The following is a 13,164-nucleotide window of genomic DNA, read 5'->3' as shown; positions in this document are numbered from 1 at the left end:
AATATTGTGTTCGCTAGTACACAGTACACGATCAAATGATACACACGTAGCAAATTAGTAATCCAATAGCCTAATACATATTTCCAAACAAACTGATACATAGTTTCTGGAACATTATATTCACTAGTACGTACAATATAGCCACGTGATACATGCTTATTTACTTTCTGATACAAATTGCAAGCCTCTTTGATGCATACTCAGCAGTGTTCTAATATATATTTATAAGTCAAACGATACACTGTTTTCGAAACATATTTTTTATCAATACATATTACATAGCCAGATAATACACTTCAAGCTAATTAGCTATCTAGCAAGCCAATACACACCGCTAAGTAAATCAATATGTAGCAATACTTTAGAGTACTATTTTTGTCGTTTCTCAAGCAACGACACTGTTCTGGTTCGAATCTGGCCTGAGGATGACCATGCCGGAGGAGTCGGGGAAGCCACCAGGGTGCGAAGGAAGAGGACGAGGGCCACCTCCTGCAGTCGGCGAAGTACCTGCACAAAACCTCACCGGTGTTTCCGATGAGACCCTCCGATAACCAAGTTAGAGTGAAGCTTTGTAGGTCTAGTCCCCAAATGTTCTTTAGGCGTTACCTATTGGGATCCTTTATAGTCCTAATAGGAGCGCTTAGGTGGCGGAGGCATGGGCGGTTCCCATCATCAGAGGGAGTGGCGCGTAGCCTGAGCTTGCTTGTGGCGCGCAGTGGAGTCTGCCCTTGGGAATGGTGAGATGTTGACAGCCGTAGCAGGGTATGGCCTATTCTCTTCATGAGTAGGAGTGGCGCGCAGCTTGAGCTTGCTTGTGGCGAGCGGTGAAGTCCGTTCTTGGGAACGGTAAGGTGTTGCCCATGGCTATCGTGGACCAGTAAGCGAGGCACGGCGTGCTGGCATCGCAATGCACGACCACGTAGGAGGGCGAAGATATGTACATGGTGCGGTGGTTGTCGAGGCCAAGCTCGTAGGGAGGTCGCATCAAGTACTCAGCGAGGCCGGCTAGATGGGTGCTGAGGCCAGCCTAGCATTCCGAGTTCCGAGATGTGTTCGGTGGAGCGCTCCAAATGCGAAGGTCGGAGTGCATTACTAAAGAGGACGCCCGAGCTTGGTCGGGCGGGTCGGCGAATAAGGAGGGCGTCCCGAGCTTGGCCGAGGCGCATCGGCGAATATCCGAGGTTGAAGGAACTTTTGGTGGGGTCTGAGGTCGGGCCGGTTTTAGGCCGGACGGAGGACACGTCCGGTCGGCGTTGGTGTTTGTTGGGCCGAAATTGGGTGGCCCTTTTGATGTGGGTTGGACAATCTATTTTGTCCCCCATGCAATTCTCTGGCTCCTGTTTTAGAGCATCAAGTGTTACGAAAATGAATTCCAGTTTTGTTTTCGTGGATGCGAGCTTCGAAGCGGAAAATTACTATTCCAGCCTTTCCAAAGAGTCCAACAAGTTGATGATACCAAATAGTCCCGCGCCCATTTGGCTAAATGATTTGGAAGGGAGTTTCTCCAGCTGCTTACAACTGTTTGACCGTGCAGGGGTGGCCAGTTCCAAGCTGTTGGGCGATTTTTTGCCAAATTGCTATGAAAAATTTGCAAGTGAGGTTTCTTCATCATTACCATAGAGCCGGCAGTGATTTGGCGGCTGTAACTTATTTTTTTTTCCAAATTTTCTACCGTAAAGATTTGGTTTTGAAAGAGGACCTAATTGAATACTTTGGTTTTGTTGTGTCCCGCTCCCAATCCGAGATCCTGAAAGTCATGATAATTGCCATATACTTATAAAAAAAATCTTTCCACATGTATGCAGGACATCTCAATATGATCTCATAAATATGCAATGGAACAATTTAAATAATAATCTGCATGTGTTTTTTCAATAACTAGCTCAATATTTAAATGTCTCATGATTCTAACAATACTCCAAAGTAGTACATCAATTTAAATAAACTTTATTTTAAGATAACTTGTGCGAAAGTCCTACTAGTCGCTCTCCCATATTAGAAACTCCGATCGAGCTAGTTTTCTGAATCTGTAAAAAAAAAAAAATCGTATAATGAGCTAAACTGTCCAATAAGCAATGATCACTTTAACTAAACAAAATCAAAATACGAATCAATTTTTTATTAAAATATTAAATTATGTTCATGGATTCAATTTTTTCAAAATTTTAAATTATTTTATTGATCCTAAGCTATGGCTACATCATCTTGTGGCAAGGTCATAGCACTGACTAATCTTCTTACAGTGAGCTGTGCATCATCTTGCTGTAAAGTCTTTCATGATAAATTATATGCCAACGTATCAGCCTCCATTAGTGGATCCTCAACATAGCCAGGTCGAAATTCAAATAGTTTTAAGTTTCATATTTCAGTTCTAAAATCATACAGAATTATGATATTCCAAAACAATAATTTTCATAATAATATACTCTCCATTAAATTCATGCATCTTAAATAATACCACTCAAAAGTCATAAATAAAATAATTTAATAATTGCTGATAAAAATAGAAAAAAAGAAACATTACTTACCTTGCAAATGCAATCTAACTAACAGAGCCAATTAATCCCAAAAATCCTTCTCAAAGCCTAATATCAAAAAATTATATTGCTTTAATTAAAATTTTATCATAATTATTTTTTAAAAATAAAAATCTTAAATTCCAACACTCACATAGAGCTGACCAAGCGGAAGTGCCCAACACCCCAATCGGTCCAACCAAAGTGAAATTCATCGAATCATGTTCGAACTATAATACATATGGTTCAATAAAGATAGAGCAATCAAATCTAACGGCATATGACAGAGGCCAGGGTGGAGGCCGATACACCGCCCAACAACCCTACACTAGGACCCTTCACCTAGGTCGATCTAAAATTCACTAAAAATCATATTTACAAGGTCCAATCAAAGCGGAATTCATCTGATCATACTTACACTAGGATACAGGAGTTTCGGTAGATATCAGGATGACTAATTCTAACAATATCCGGAAAGGGCCAAAGTGAGGGTTGGCGTGCCACTCACCGGCCATGAATCAGGGCCCTTCAATAGGGTGGATCCAGAATCAAGAAGACAGGTGCCATGCTAGATCTAACATCTCTATAGAGAGTAGAGAGAAAAAGTCCATTAGAGGGAGTCTAGTAGAGAAAATTGAGAGAGAAAAGATGGAGGAGAGAGAGAGAAAGAGAGAGAATAGGTTTTTCTGGAGAGAAATATGACATAGCATTTGAAACCCTGCCCTTTCAATCAAGATGTTGGGGTTCGGCTTTCGCCTCTGGAAAACCATCAATGCTTGGCAAACATTTACAGATGCAGACACCACTGGTTGTTTAGACAGTATGGACATCTCTGTAGCAATTCGCATTGCTGTGAGCCTAGTTTGAACTTAAATAAATTCCATAAGCTAATCCATAACTCTCCCTCCCTCTCATGTGAAATGCGAGTTGAATCCTTGGAGACCGGCCCTCGAAAGAAAGGACACTTTGGGCGAAGTTAAGGGCGACATTCTATCCTTGAAAGTAGACTAAAAAAATGGAGTTGGCAAATCCACAACCCCTTCTTGGCTACAGGGCCAGCCAGTGAAAGTAGCAGACTTTGTCTCGGCTAAGGATGTGGATCAAAGACCACTGATGCAGTCTAAAATGACTAAAAAGGCCTCATGGCCAATGGAAGCATTGAGTTTCCCAAATGGATGTAGACCATTCTAGATCGCCAACAGCACGCACGAAAAAAAAGTCTTTTCAACAGAAGTTGAAATGGATGGGTTATCTTTCCTTTCTGCCCGAAATATAGAAAAAATAGGTAGGATGCCCTTTGTTTCTCGAAACTCTAGTGAGTTACAGATAGTCGGTGCTCGGGGGTTGGCTGCAGGCGGTGCTCGAGGTTAGGGACCCACAGCCGCCCACTGCGGATAGCGGCAACTGGCGGCAAGAAAAAAATCTTTCTGAAATAGGGGTTCGGCCCCTTTAACATATGAAACCAAGAAACCCCAATTGGGAGCCTCGACCATGGCTGCAAACCATCATGAGGAACTAGGCAGAGACCTCGGCAATAAGATTCAACGGCATTATCGGTCGAAAAGAAGGAACAAAATATAAAAAGCCAAGAAAAACAAAGAATAAAAAAAGAACACCCGTTCTTCTCGGCTAAAATCTATTGATCACCAGCCGGCATCGAGCTTCCAAACGATCGGTGGCTTGAGAGACATTTGGTCATTACTTGGTTTTCCGGTAGCGAGTGGCCGCAACAAGGGTGCGAACAGCTACCCACAAGCAGAGAGGAATTCAAAAAAAAATCTAGTGATGGGCTTCGATCAGGAGCCTGAATTCTATAATGGGATCTAAGAAAAGGTCAGAAGAGCTCTTAATGGAGACGGAGAAGCCCAAAATCAACTTCATCGAGTTGGAAAGAAAGAGACTCTCATAAGAAGTCTTCTTTCGCGTGCATCCTTTATTTATTTATATATTTATTTTTTGAGGGGGAAGCATGCTTCTGTAAGTATCAGTCTTTAAAAAAGCCTTGGCATTACGGGTAGTCTCAGCATATTGGAAAGCAAAGTAAGAGAAAAAAATTAAATTTCAAAGGAAAAGGCCAAGAATACCATGGCATCGCACGGCCGACGTTACACCTGTGACTTTTCACGCTCCTCGCGGCAAGCCATGAGCCCCTCGATCAGACGGCTCATATCTTCATGCGACGAGCCCCCCTCCGCCACCGCCCTCCTGCCCAGTTCCGCCAGCTCTCGCACCCTTCTCCTCATGGCCGCCACTTCCTCCCCGCCGCCGACGAGCAGCGCCACCGCCCTCGCCACCGCGTTCGCTGGCACCACCGCCTTCTCGCCGTCGACCACGCTTTTGAACCCGTCCCACACGGGCTTCGCTATCTTGAGCACGTCCACCAGTAACTTTTCCAACACGAACTGCTCCGAGTGGAGGGGCCAAGTGGCCAAGGCCACCCCGCTGCACACCCCCTCCATCACCGAGTTCCACCCGCAGTGGATCACAAACCCCCCCACCGCCCGGTGGGACAGGATCTCCGCCTGCGGGGCCCATCCTCTCACCACCAGGCCCCGCCCGGCGACTCTCTTCTCGTAACCCTCCGGCATCCACTCATCTCCTGCGCCGCCGTCGCTGCGCATCGCCCACACGAATGGGTGGCCGCTCGCCTCCAGCCCAAGCGCCAGCTCCCGGAACTGCTCGTCGCTGAACCGGCACAGCGTCCCGAAGGATATGTACACCACCGAGTCGTCCTCCTTCTCGTCCAGCCACCTCAGGGTGGCGTCGCGGCCGCCGTCCTCTTTTTTCTCCGTCGACGGTAGTCTGGCTCCGGCGAGGTTGACCGGGCCGACCAGGAATACCTTCCTGCGGCCCACCTTGTAGTAATGCTCGGCGTAGTCGGGCTCGAAGGCGTAGAAGCTGTTGACGATGACGCCGTAGCTGGTGAGCTCGGCCTCGCGGAGGAGGCCCAGCATGTAAGGGAAGTCGAAGACTTCCGGGAGCTCCGCGCGGGTGAACTTGATGGGGTGGGGGAAGCCCGGGATGGAGTAGGGTTCGGAGCGGGAGGAGACGGACTCGTAGGGGCGGTGGATGTCGAGGTCGTTGGCGGCGCAGAGAGGGAAGAGGCCGGTGACCTGAAAGATGAGGCGGGGGATGCTGTGATCGGCGGCGAGGGAGGTGGTCCAGGGGAAGAGGGCGTCGGAGACGAGGGCGTCGACGGGGCGGAGGTCGCAGAGGAGGTCGTCGAGGGGCTTGCGGAGGGCGAAGACGGCACGGAAGAAGTTGCCAGCAAGGGATACGTCGGGGAGGGAGATGAGGTTCTCGCAGCCGTCGGGGAGACCGTGGTCGGCGGCGGGGAAGAGGATGATGCGGAGGTCCATGGGGGGCTGGTGGAGGGAGTTGGCGCGGTCGAGGGTTGGTCGGACGAGGTGGGCATTGGCAGGGGTGGTAACGAAGGTGGCCTTGACGCCGCGCTCGGCGGCGATGACGGCGGTCTCCAGCATGGGGATCATGTGGCTCCGGGCTAGGAATGGGAAGAAGACCAGATGAAGGGGTCGTTGCTCTTGAGTTTGGGAACCCATGGCTGCTGCCTTCCTCTCTTCTCCTATTCTTCTTGTATTCTTGAATCTGGATAGACGACAGCGTTCGATTATATCATGGGCTCCTATCCGGACCCGGGAGACGGGAAACAGGGAAACGGGGACCATCTGTTTCTATTTTTTTACTTTTCCTCAAGGAAAAGAAATAATGATTATATATATATATATATAGATAAATATATAGATATATATAATTCTGTCCATAGGCCGTAGAAATTGAGGTCACTACCGCAAAGCCTAGAAATTTTTGACACTTGAAATCGCATGAGTCATGGTTGTTGTCCAAAATGACTATCCAAATAAAAACTATATTTTGATTATTTCATCAACTCCGTCCAACACAAAACCATTTCCAATACCAGTTTGTTTGTAAACTAGTTTTTTGACACTTGAAATCGCATGAGTCATGGTTGTTGTCCAAAATGACTATCCAAATGAAAACTATATTTTGATTATTTCATCGACTCCGTCCAACACAAAACCATTTGTTTATAAAGTAGAGCAAACAGTACCATGAAGGGAAACGGGGACCATCTGTTTCTATTTTTTTACTTTTCGTCAAGGAAAAGAAATAATGATTATATATATATATAGATAAATATATAGATATATATAATTCTGTCCATAGGCCACTACAGGATTTAGTTTACATGATCGTAGAAATTGAGGTCACTACCGCAAAGCCTAGAAATTTTTGACCCTTGAAATCGCATGAGTCATGGTTGTTGTCCAAAATGACTATCCAAATGAAAACTATATTTTGATTATTTCATCAACTCCGTCCAACACAAAACCATTTCCAATACCAGTTTGTTTATAAACTAGAGCAAACAGTACCATGAAATTTATGGAGACATGATAAATCTCCTAATAAAATAAAAAAATAATTTTGATATAAAAATATTTTTAATAGATATTTGTATCTATCAAACTAGCATGAATTACAGCTATTCATCAAATAGTCATTCTATGAACTAATGTATCGAATATTTTGGATAGAATTTTTTGCGTACATACCCTTCTAAATATTAGAATTTGTGTGAATATTCTTCTAAAAGTAATATTTGTATGTATATCTTCATCAAACACTTATTTTGTATGCATAAAACCTTTTTTTTTTGTATATCTACCCATGCCATTTGATGTTGTTAAGAAGTTAACGATTTCAAATTAAAATGATGAAAATATTCTTAGTGAGTAAACATGCAAAAAGAATGTTTATAAAGATATACATACAAATAGCAATTTTAAAATATATTCATGTAATTTCATATATTTAGAAAGGTACACAAGCAAAAAAATCTTTAAATTTTTGCAAAAATATCCTTCTATATATTAGAATTGCATGAATACCCTCCAAATTGATATTTACGTGCATTTTTTCACAAAATAATATTTTTTGTATGAATATCTTTGACATAGGGATTCATCTAACGTGATTAGCCAAAATTATATTTATTTAAATTAAAAGTAATTAAAATTATAAAAATATCCTTTTATTTCTGAAGCAGGCAATAGGTTACTAGGTCTCGCTCGAAATTAAGATCTCTACCTTTTTTGAGAAATTTTTCGATCTCTCTCGACCCTCTCTTTCACTTCTCCGTCCAGAATCAAAACCATTTTCTTGGCTTCTTTCTTTGCTATAGACAACCTTTCATTATATCTTTTTTACATAAAGATGGTTAAGACTTACGTTTAGCTTTATAAAATATTTTAAAAAAAGTGTTACGAGAGATTTACAATATTTATGTTTTTGTTACGATATTTTTAATATTTATCTTTTAGAGTTGGAAAATTTTTTAAACTAGTAACTAATTTAAAATTACTGTATCAAAATGGGTGCTATACACCATATTTTTTCTTCTTCCAAAAATTTGAAGTTTCAAAGAAAAGTGGTAGCTTAAGTACTACATCTTTTCTTCTTCTAAAAAAGTGAAGTCGTAAAGAAAAATAACTTAACGTATACAACGTAAGAAGTGGGTTGTTAATAAATGTGAACGGTTGGAAGCCTTTAATAATTTTATATTTTGCTTAAGAACGATTGGTATAGTTTTTTCACCTGAAAATATAACAATAGCAGGAAGGCTTTCTCATTAGCGACAAAGCAAAATAGCGCCATCATGATGACGCTGACCGTGAGGTCATAACCCAGTCTAGTTGATTAGTTGCAGGTTTGAAACAGAAGAATTTATTTTAAAAAAAAAATTAAATACAAGATACTGGGAGTAAACCCTACAAGGCTACGCCTATCTCATTCTTATCTTAAAAACTTAAGCTTATAGAATACAATAAATTTATTTATATATTTTATATTTTCTGGCGTTCTCAAAGCCAACTCATTTTTATTCCATCCAAAACTTGTAGACGACACAGCTTTCCCGTCTCACAACGGTACCGCCACGGCCTCGCTCTCCTGCTTTCACTGTCCCGTCTCCCCCCTCCTCGCCGCGCGGGCGGCTGCCAGCTCCGCCACCAGCCGGCCAATGTCCTGGTACGAGGAGCCTCCCTCCTCCACCGCCGCCCTCGAGGCCGCCGCGTACTCCCTCGCCCTCCTCCTCCTCCGCTCCGCCTCCTCTCCGCCGCCCATCACCGCCGCCAACGCCGCCGCCACCTCCTCCCCCCTCACCACCCCACTTCCTCCGCTCCCTCCCCTCCTCACCCTCACACCCATCTCCACCACCTCGGTCAAGAACTTCTCGTTGACGAACTGCTCGTACGACAGCGGCCACGTCACCATCGGCACTCCCGCCGCCACCCCCTCCAGCGTCGAGTTCCACCCGCAGTGCGTCACGAAACCCCCCACCGCCGCGTGGTTCAGCACCACCACCTGCGGGGCCCACCCCCTCACCACCACACCCCTCTCCTCGAGCCCCTCCGGCAGCCAATCCTCGCCAGCCACGTCACCCTTCTCCTTCACCACCCAGAAGAAGGGGTAGCCGGAGGCCGCAAGGCCCAGCGCGATCTCCCGGAGCTGCTCGCCGGAGAACTCGCAGAGGCTGCCGAAGCACACATAGACGACGGAGTTCTCTGCCCTGGAGTCCAGCCAGCTCAGCCATCGGCTGTGGGCCGGGTGGGCCCGGCCGCCTCGGTCGGCCTCGTCCTTATCGGAAAGGGAGACCGGGCCCACGAACCACGCTCGCGGACCGGGTGGCTTCCTGTAGAGCTCGGCGTAGGCCGGCTCGAGCTCGTAGAAGGTGTTGACGACGATGCCGAAGCTCTTCTCCTCGGCCTCTGTTATAGATCGAAGGAAGTCGGGATAGAAGAAGATGGGGGAGATCTCGGAGCGGGTCATTTGGATGCGGTCCGGAAGGCCCTCGACTGCGAAGGGCTCGGAGTCGGAGGAGACGCCGGCGTGGGGGTTGTGGAGCTCGAGGCTGCGGTGGACGCAGAGGGGGAAGGCGCCGGGGCCGTGGAAGACGAGGCGGGGGATGCCGAGTGCGAGGGCAGCGTCGGCTGTCCAGGGGAAGATGGAGTCGGAGACGAGGCAGTCGGGGCGGTGGGCGCGGAGGAGTTCGGCTAAGGGGCGGCGGAGGGCGTCGATGGCGGTGAATAAGTCAGCGTGGTCGGAGGCGGACATGGAGCCAAGGTTCTCCCGGCCGGAGGGTAGGAGGTGGTGGACGGAGGGGGGGAAGGGGAGGAGGAGGAGGTGGATTAGAGGATGGTGGTTGGTGGAGTTGGCACGGTCGATGGAGGGGCGGAGGAGGGGCTCGTTGCCGGGGGTGGTGACGACAGTAGCGGAGACGCCGCGGCGGGAGAAGAGCTTGGCGATGTCGAGCATGGGGATCATGTGGCCCGGGGACATCAAAGGGAAGAAGAATATCTTTAACGGATCTCGAGCTTCGGGTCCCATGGCTGATGAACCGGGGGGAGGGAGAGAGAGAGAGATGTGGGACTAGAGGCACTAGAGACGGAAGGTTCAAAGTTTTGGATCCAAAATATTCAATCACCGCAATCTACAAAGCTACCCCAACCAATATATATTAGACAATGGTAATGACAAACTCGTAACATATTATAGTCAGGCAGGTAATGCCCCTTAAATGATACACACACACACACACACATATACATATGTGTGTGTGTGTGTGTGTGTGTGTGTGTGTGGTTAATCTGTGATCTTATATGTGTTTTTTTTTGTTGTTGTCCAGATCAGGAAAGGCTAATTATTCCCATTTTTTCTAAAGAAGAATTGACCTTTTTTTGTACGAACGTTTTGAGATTGATGCAGTAGCTGATCTAACGAAGAATTTTTCTTTTGCGTGAAAGATACAACTGGTCCCATTTTTGACCTTTACAAGCCAACCCTTAAAGGCTCCATTATGTGATCCTATATGTATTAAATATTGTTGTATATAAAACAATTTTAATTTTCAATAAATTGAATAGCAAATATAACTATATACAGGACTAAACATAAAATGCTGAGGCAATCAAACAAAAGTCCCATCTGTTAAATTCACCTACTTAAATTGACTTGGTCCTATAGATTATGGATCGTGACCAAATGACATTTATTAAACAAATAAGAGAGATTCTTAAAGGTTGAAATAGTGACAACCATTACCAACTCCAATGGTCAATCAAATACACAGGCACACAATATATGTACAGTGTACACACACATGCACATACACACAAACATATATATATATATATATATATATATATAGACACACACATGCATATGTGCATACTTATACATGTCTTTATATTATATTATACATATATATACATGTACATACGTATGTACGTATGTATGTATGTACATAGTGCTAGCTAATTAGTTCTTTGGGAATAACCAACTACTGCCTTGGCCATCCAATTGCATCTCAAAATTTGAGAAAGAAAATCATGGGGACCGTGGCCGTGGGTACTGGGGTTGCTTCTGGCGAGAGAGAGAGATAGGTGGAGAGTTCGACTTCAACGGAGAGTGAGAGATGGGAGGGTGGGGACCATGGCCGTGGGGTTGCTTTCTGGCGAGAGAGAGAGAGGTGGGGGGTTGGGGACCTTGGGGTTTCTTTCGGCAAGAGAGAGATGTGGAGAGGTTGGAGGGTTCGACAGAGAGAGAGAGAGGTGCCTGCTTCGATAGATCAGGCCTGGCTCAGGGCTTAGGGCTTGAGGGGATGGACTGGTGGTGGTGGCGCCGGAGGAGGGTTTGTGGGGTGGGGGAGGATAGAGGGAGTGAGGCATACCGATTGAGAGGGCGCCTCTGAAGTCAGCAGCGACGAGGTCGGAGGCGACGATCGTTGGATCACAGCGAAGAGGGTGAGGCCGAGATCGACAACAGCGGAGATGGAAAGATCGAGTTCGGCAAGAAAGTGATTTGAGAGCAAAGTCAGCCGCCATCGCCGCCGGAGCCATGGCCTTCTTTTCCATCTCTTCCTCTCTCCACTCCCTTGACGTGCGGCCTCTGACCTTCCGAGGACCTAAGCGAGGCTGTGAGGGTCTTGAATCGGGGGGCTCGATGACAATGAGCCAGGCGAAGAGAGCTCGAGCGGCGCTAGGCGAAGAATTTAGAGAAGAGCTGGAGAGGAGAGGGGGGACTTGAGAGGGACAGAGGGAAGCGATCGTATTCGTGCTCTCGCGGTGAAAAGGAAATCGAGCCAAGGGCCCGAGGTGAAGACTGTGGACTGTGAAGTGCGATGCAGGCATGCGGGCATGTGGCGGAGAGTTGGGCCGGCCCTGGGCCTTGGCTTCTATCAGCCCAACAGTTAAATAGGTTATACGGGTTAAATGGGTCGAACATCTAAAATCCGTATTCGATCCAATTAATAAACAGGTTAAACAGGTCAATCTGTTTACAACCCGAACCTGTTTAGGCCAAACCCAAATCTATTTATGGCAGGTCGAATACGGGTCGGGTTGGCGAGTTGGGTCATATTTGCCCCCCCTAGAGGTATCCAATGTAAATAAAATTACAAAGCAAAATCATGACCTAAAAGCATGCAAAGTTATCACAGGCATGTTACTCAAGCATGTTATGGGCATTGGAGGGTACTATGCCTCTCACAAAATATACATGGGTATCAACAAGAGCACTCTCTATAAGGGTGTAACATGCAAGGCCCACAATTATTAATATAAATCGTGCAAAATCATGTTGGGGAAACAAACATGCAAAAGTTGCTCAATTACCAAGCAACTTCGATCATAGAGCCTCTATATAACAAGTTGTGGGCATAGGAGAGAGCATCCTCTAACCGAGAAACCAAGCTCACAAATATAATAATTCCCAAATATAGCAGAAAAATCATTCAAAATATCATTTCCACTTAGGGCTGTTAACGAGCCGAGCCGAGCCCGAGCCTGGGGAGGCTCGGGCTTGGCTCGTTTCACAGAAGCTCAGGCTCGGGCTCGGGCTCGGCTCGGGCTCGGTACTGGGCTCGGTATTGGGCTCGAACTCGGGCTTACTTGGCAAAACAAAGGCTCGGGCTTGAGCTCGTAAAGCTCGTTTCAATTACGAGCTCGGGCTCGGGCTCGATACGAGGGACTCTGGGAGACTTTCGTTTGGGCTGGGCCGGCTGAGAGTCTTTCATTTGGGCTGAGCCGGCTGAGAATCTTTCATTTGGGCTGGGAGACTAGAGCTTGTTTGGGCTCGTGAGTTGTTCGGGCTCGGGCTCACGCTCGGCTGTAAATGAGCCTCATATTAGGCTCGGGCTCGGGCTCGTTTGACTAACGAGCCGAGCCCGAGCAGCTCGGCTCCACTATAACAAAGATGAACAACTTATGGGTGGCAGCCCATTCTCTACCTTGGAGATGGAGGAACGTGCAAGAAAAGACATACCAAGATGCAATAGGTTCAAGCTGAATTGACTCGATTGGGCAGTTTTAAAGAACAAGGTAGCTGGAGCCTTCAAACTAGCGATGAAGCACTACTGCAAGAGAGAAAAAAAGAAAGCGTGTCGACATTTGGGAAAGTGATGCTCCAACCATGGATAGATGGCTGATCGAAGCAAAAAAAAAAAAAAACTGAGTCATATCAGCTCTTCGGGTAGGTGAAGGAGACCTGTCAAAGCCTGGGGTTTGGAAAAGTGACGCTCCCAATTTTTATGGGGATGGCTAATCGAAGT

At 46.3% G+C, this 13,164-nt stretch overlaps 1 protein-coding gene and 1 pseudogene across 2 annotated transcripts; both read right to left on the bottom strand.

The window, feature by feature from the left end:
• Positions 1–1,844: 1,844 nt before the first annotated feature.
• On the bottom strand, positions 1,845–6,113 carry LOC103707602 (scopoletin glucosyltransferase-like). Its single transcript, XM_008792146.6, has 2 exons — positions 4,601–6,113; positions 1,845–2,027 (listed from the first exon to the last, which is right to left on the bottom strand). The coding sequence occupies exon 1, from the start codon at positions 6,074–6,076 to the stop codon at positions 4,622–4,624; it is 1,455 nt and encodes a 484-aa protein (XP_008790368.1). The 5' UTR covers positions 6,077–6,113; the 3' UTR covers positions 1,845–2,027; positions 4,601–4,621.
• A 1,429-nt stretch (positions 6,114–7,542) lies between these two features.
• On the bottom strand, positions 7,543–10,100 carry LOC103699351 (putative UDP-glucosyl transferase 73B6 pseudogene; annotated as a pseudogene). Its single transcript, XR_015967139.2, has one exon. The product of XR_015967139.2 is annotated as a putative UDP-glucosyl transferase 73B6 pseudogene (transcript).
• Positions 10,101–13,164: the final 3,064 nt, after the last annotated feature.

The sequence above is a fragment of the Phoenix dactylifera genome, chromosome 7, assembly GCF_051530095.1.
Source record: "Phoenix dactylifera cultivar Ajwa chromosome 7, Ajwa_hap1_PhDact_Kaust_v1.1, whole genome shotgun sequence".
Taxonomy (NCBI): Eukaryota; Viridiplantae; Streptophyta; class Magnoliopsida; order Arecales; family Arecaceae; genus Phoenix; species Phoenix dactylifera.
The sequence above is the reverse complement of the archived record's forward strand: the minus strand, read 5'-3'. Positions and strand labels throughout refer to the sequence as shown.

Excerpts from the sequence above, each read along its gene's own strand:
- LOC103707602 (XM_008792146.6), bottom strand. The coding sequence starts at position 6,076 with ATGGGTTCCCAAACTCAAGAGCAACGACCCCTTCATCTGGTCTTCTTC.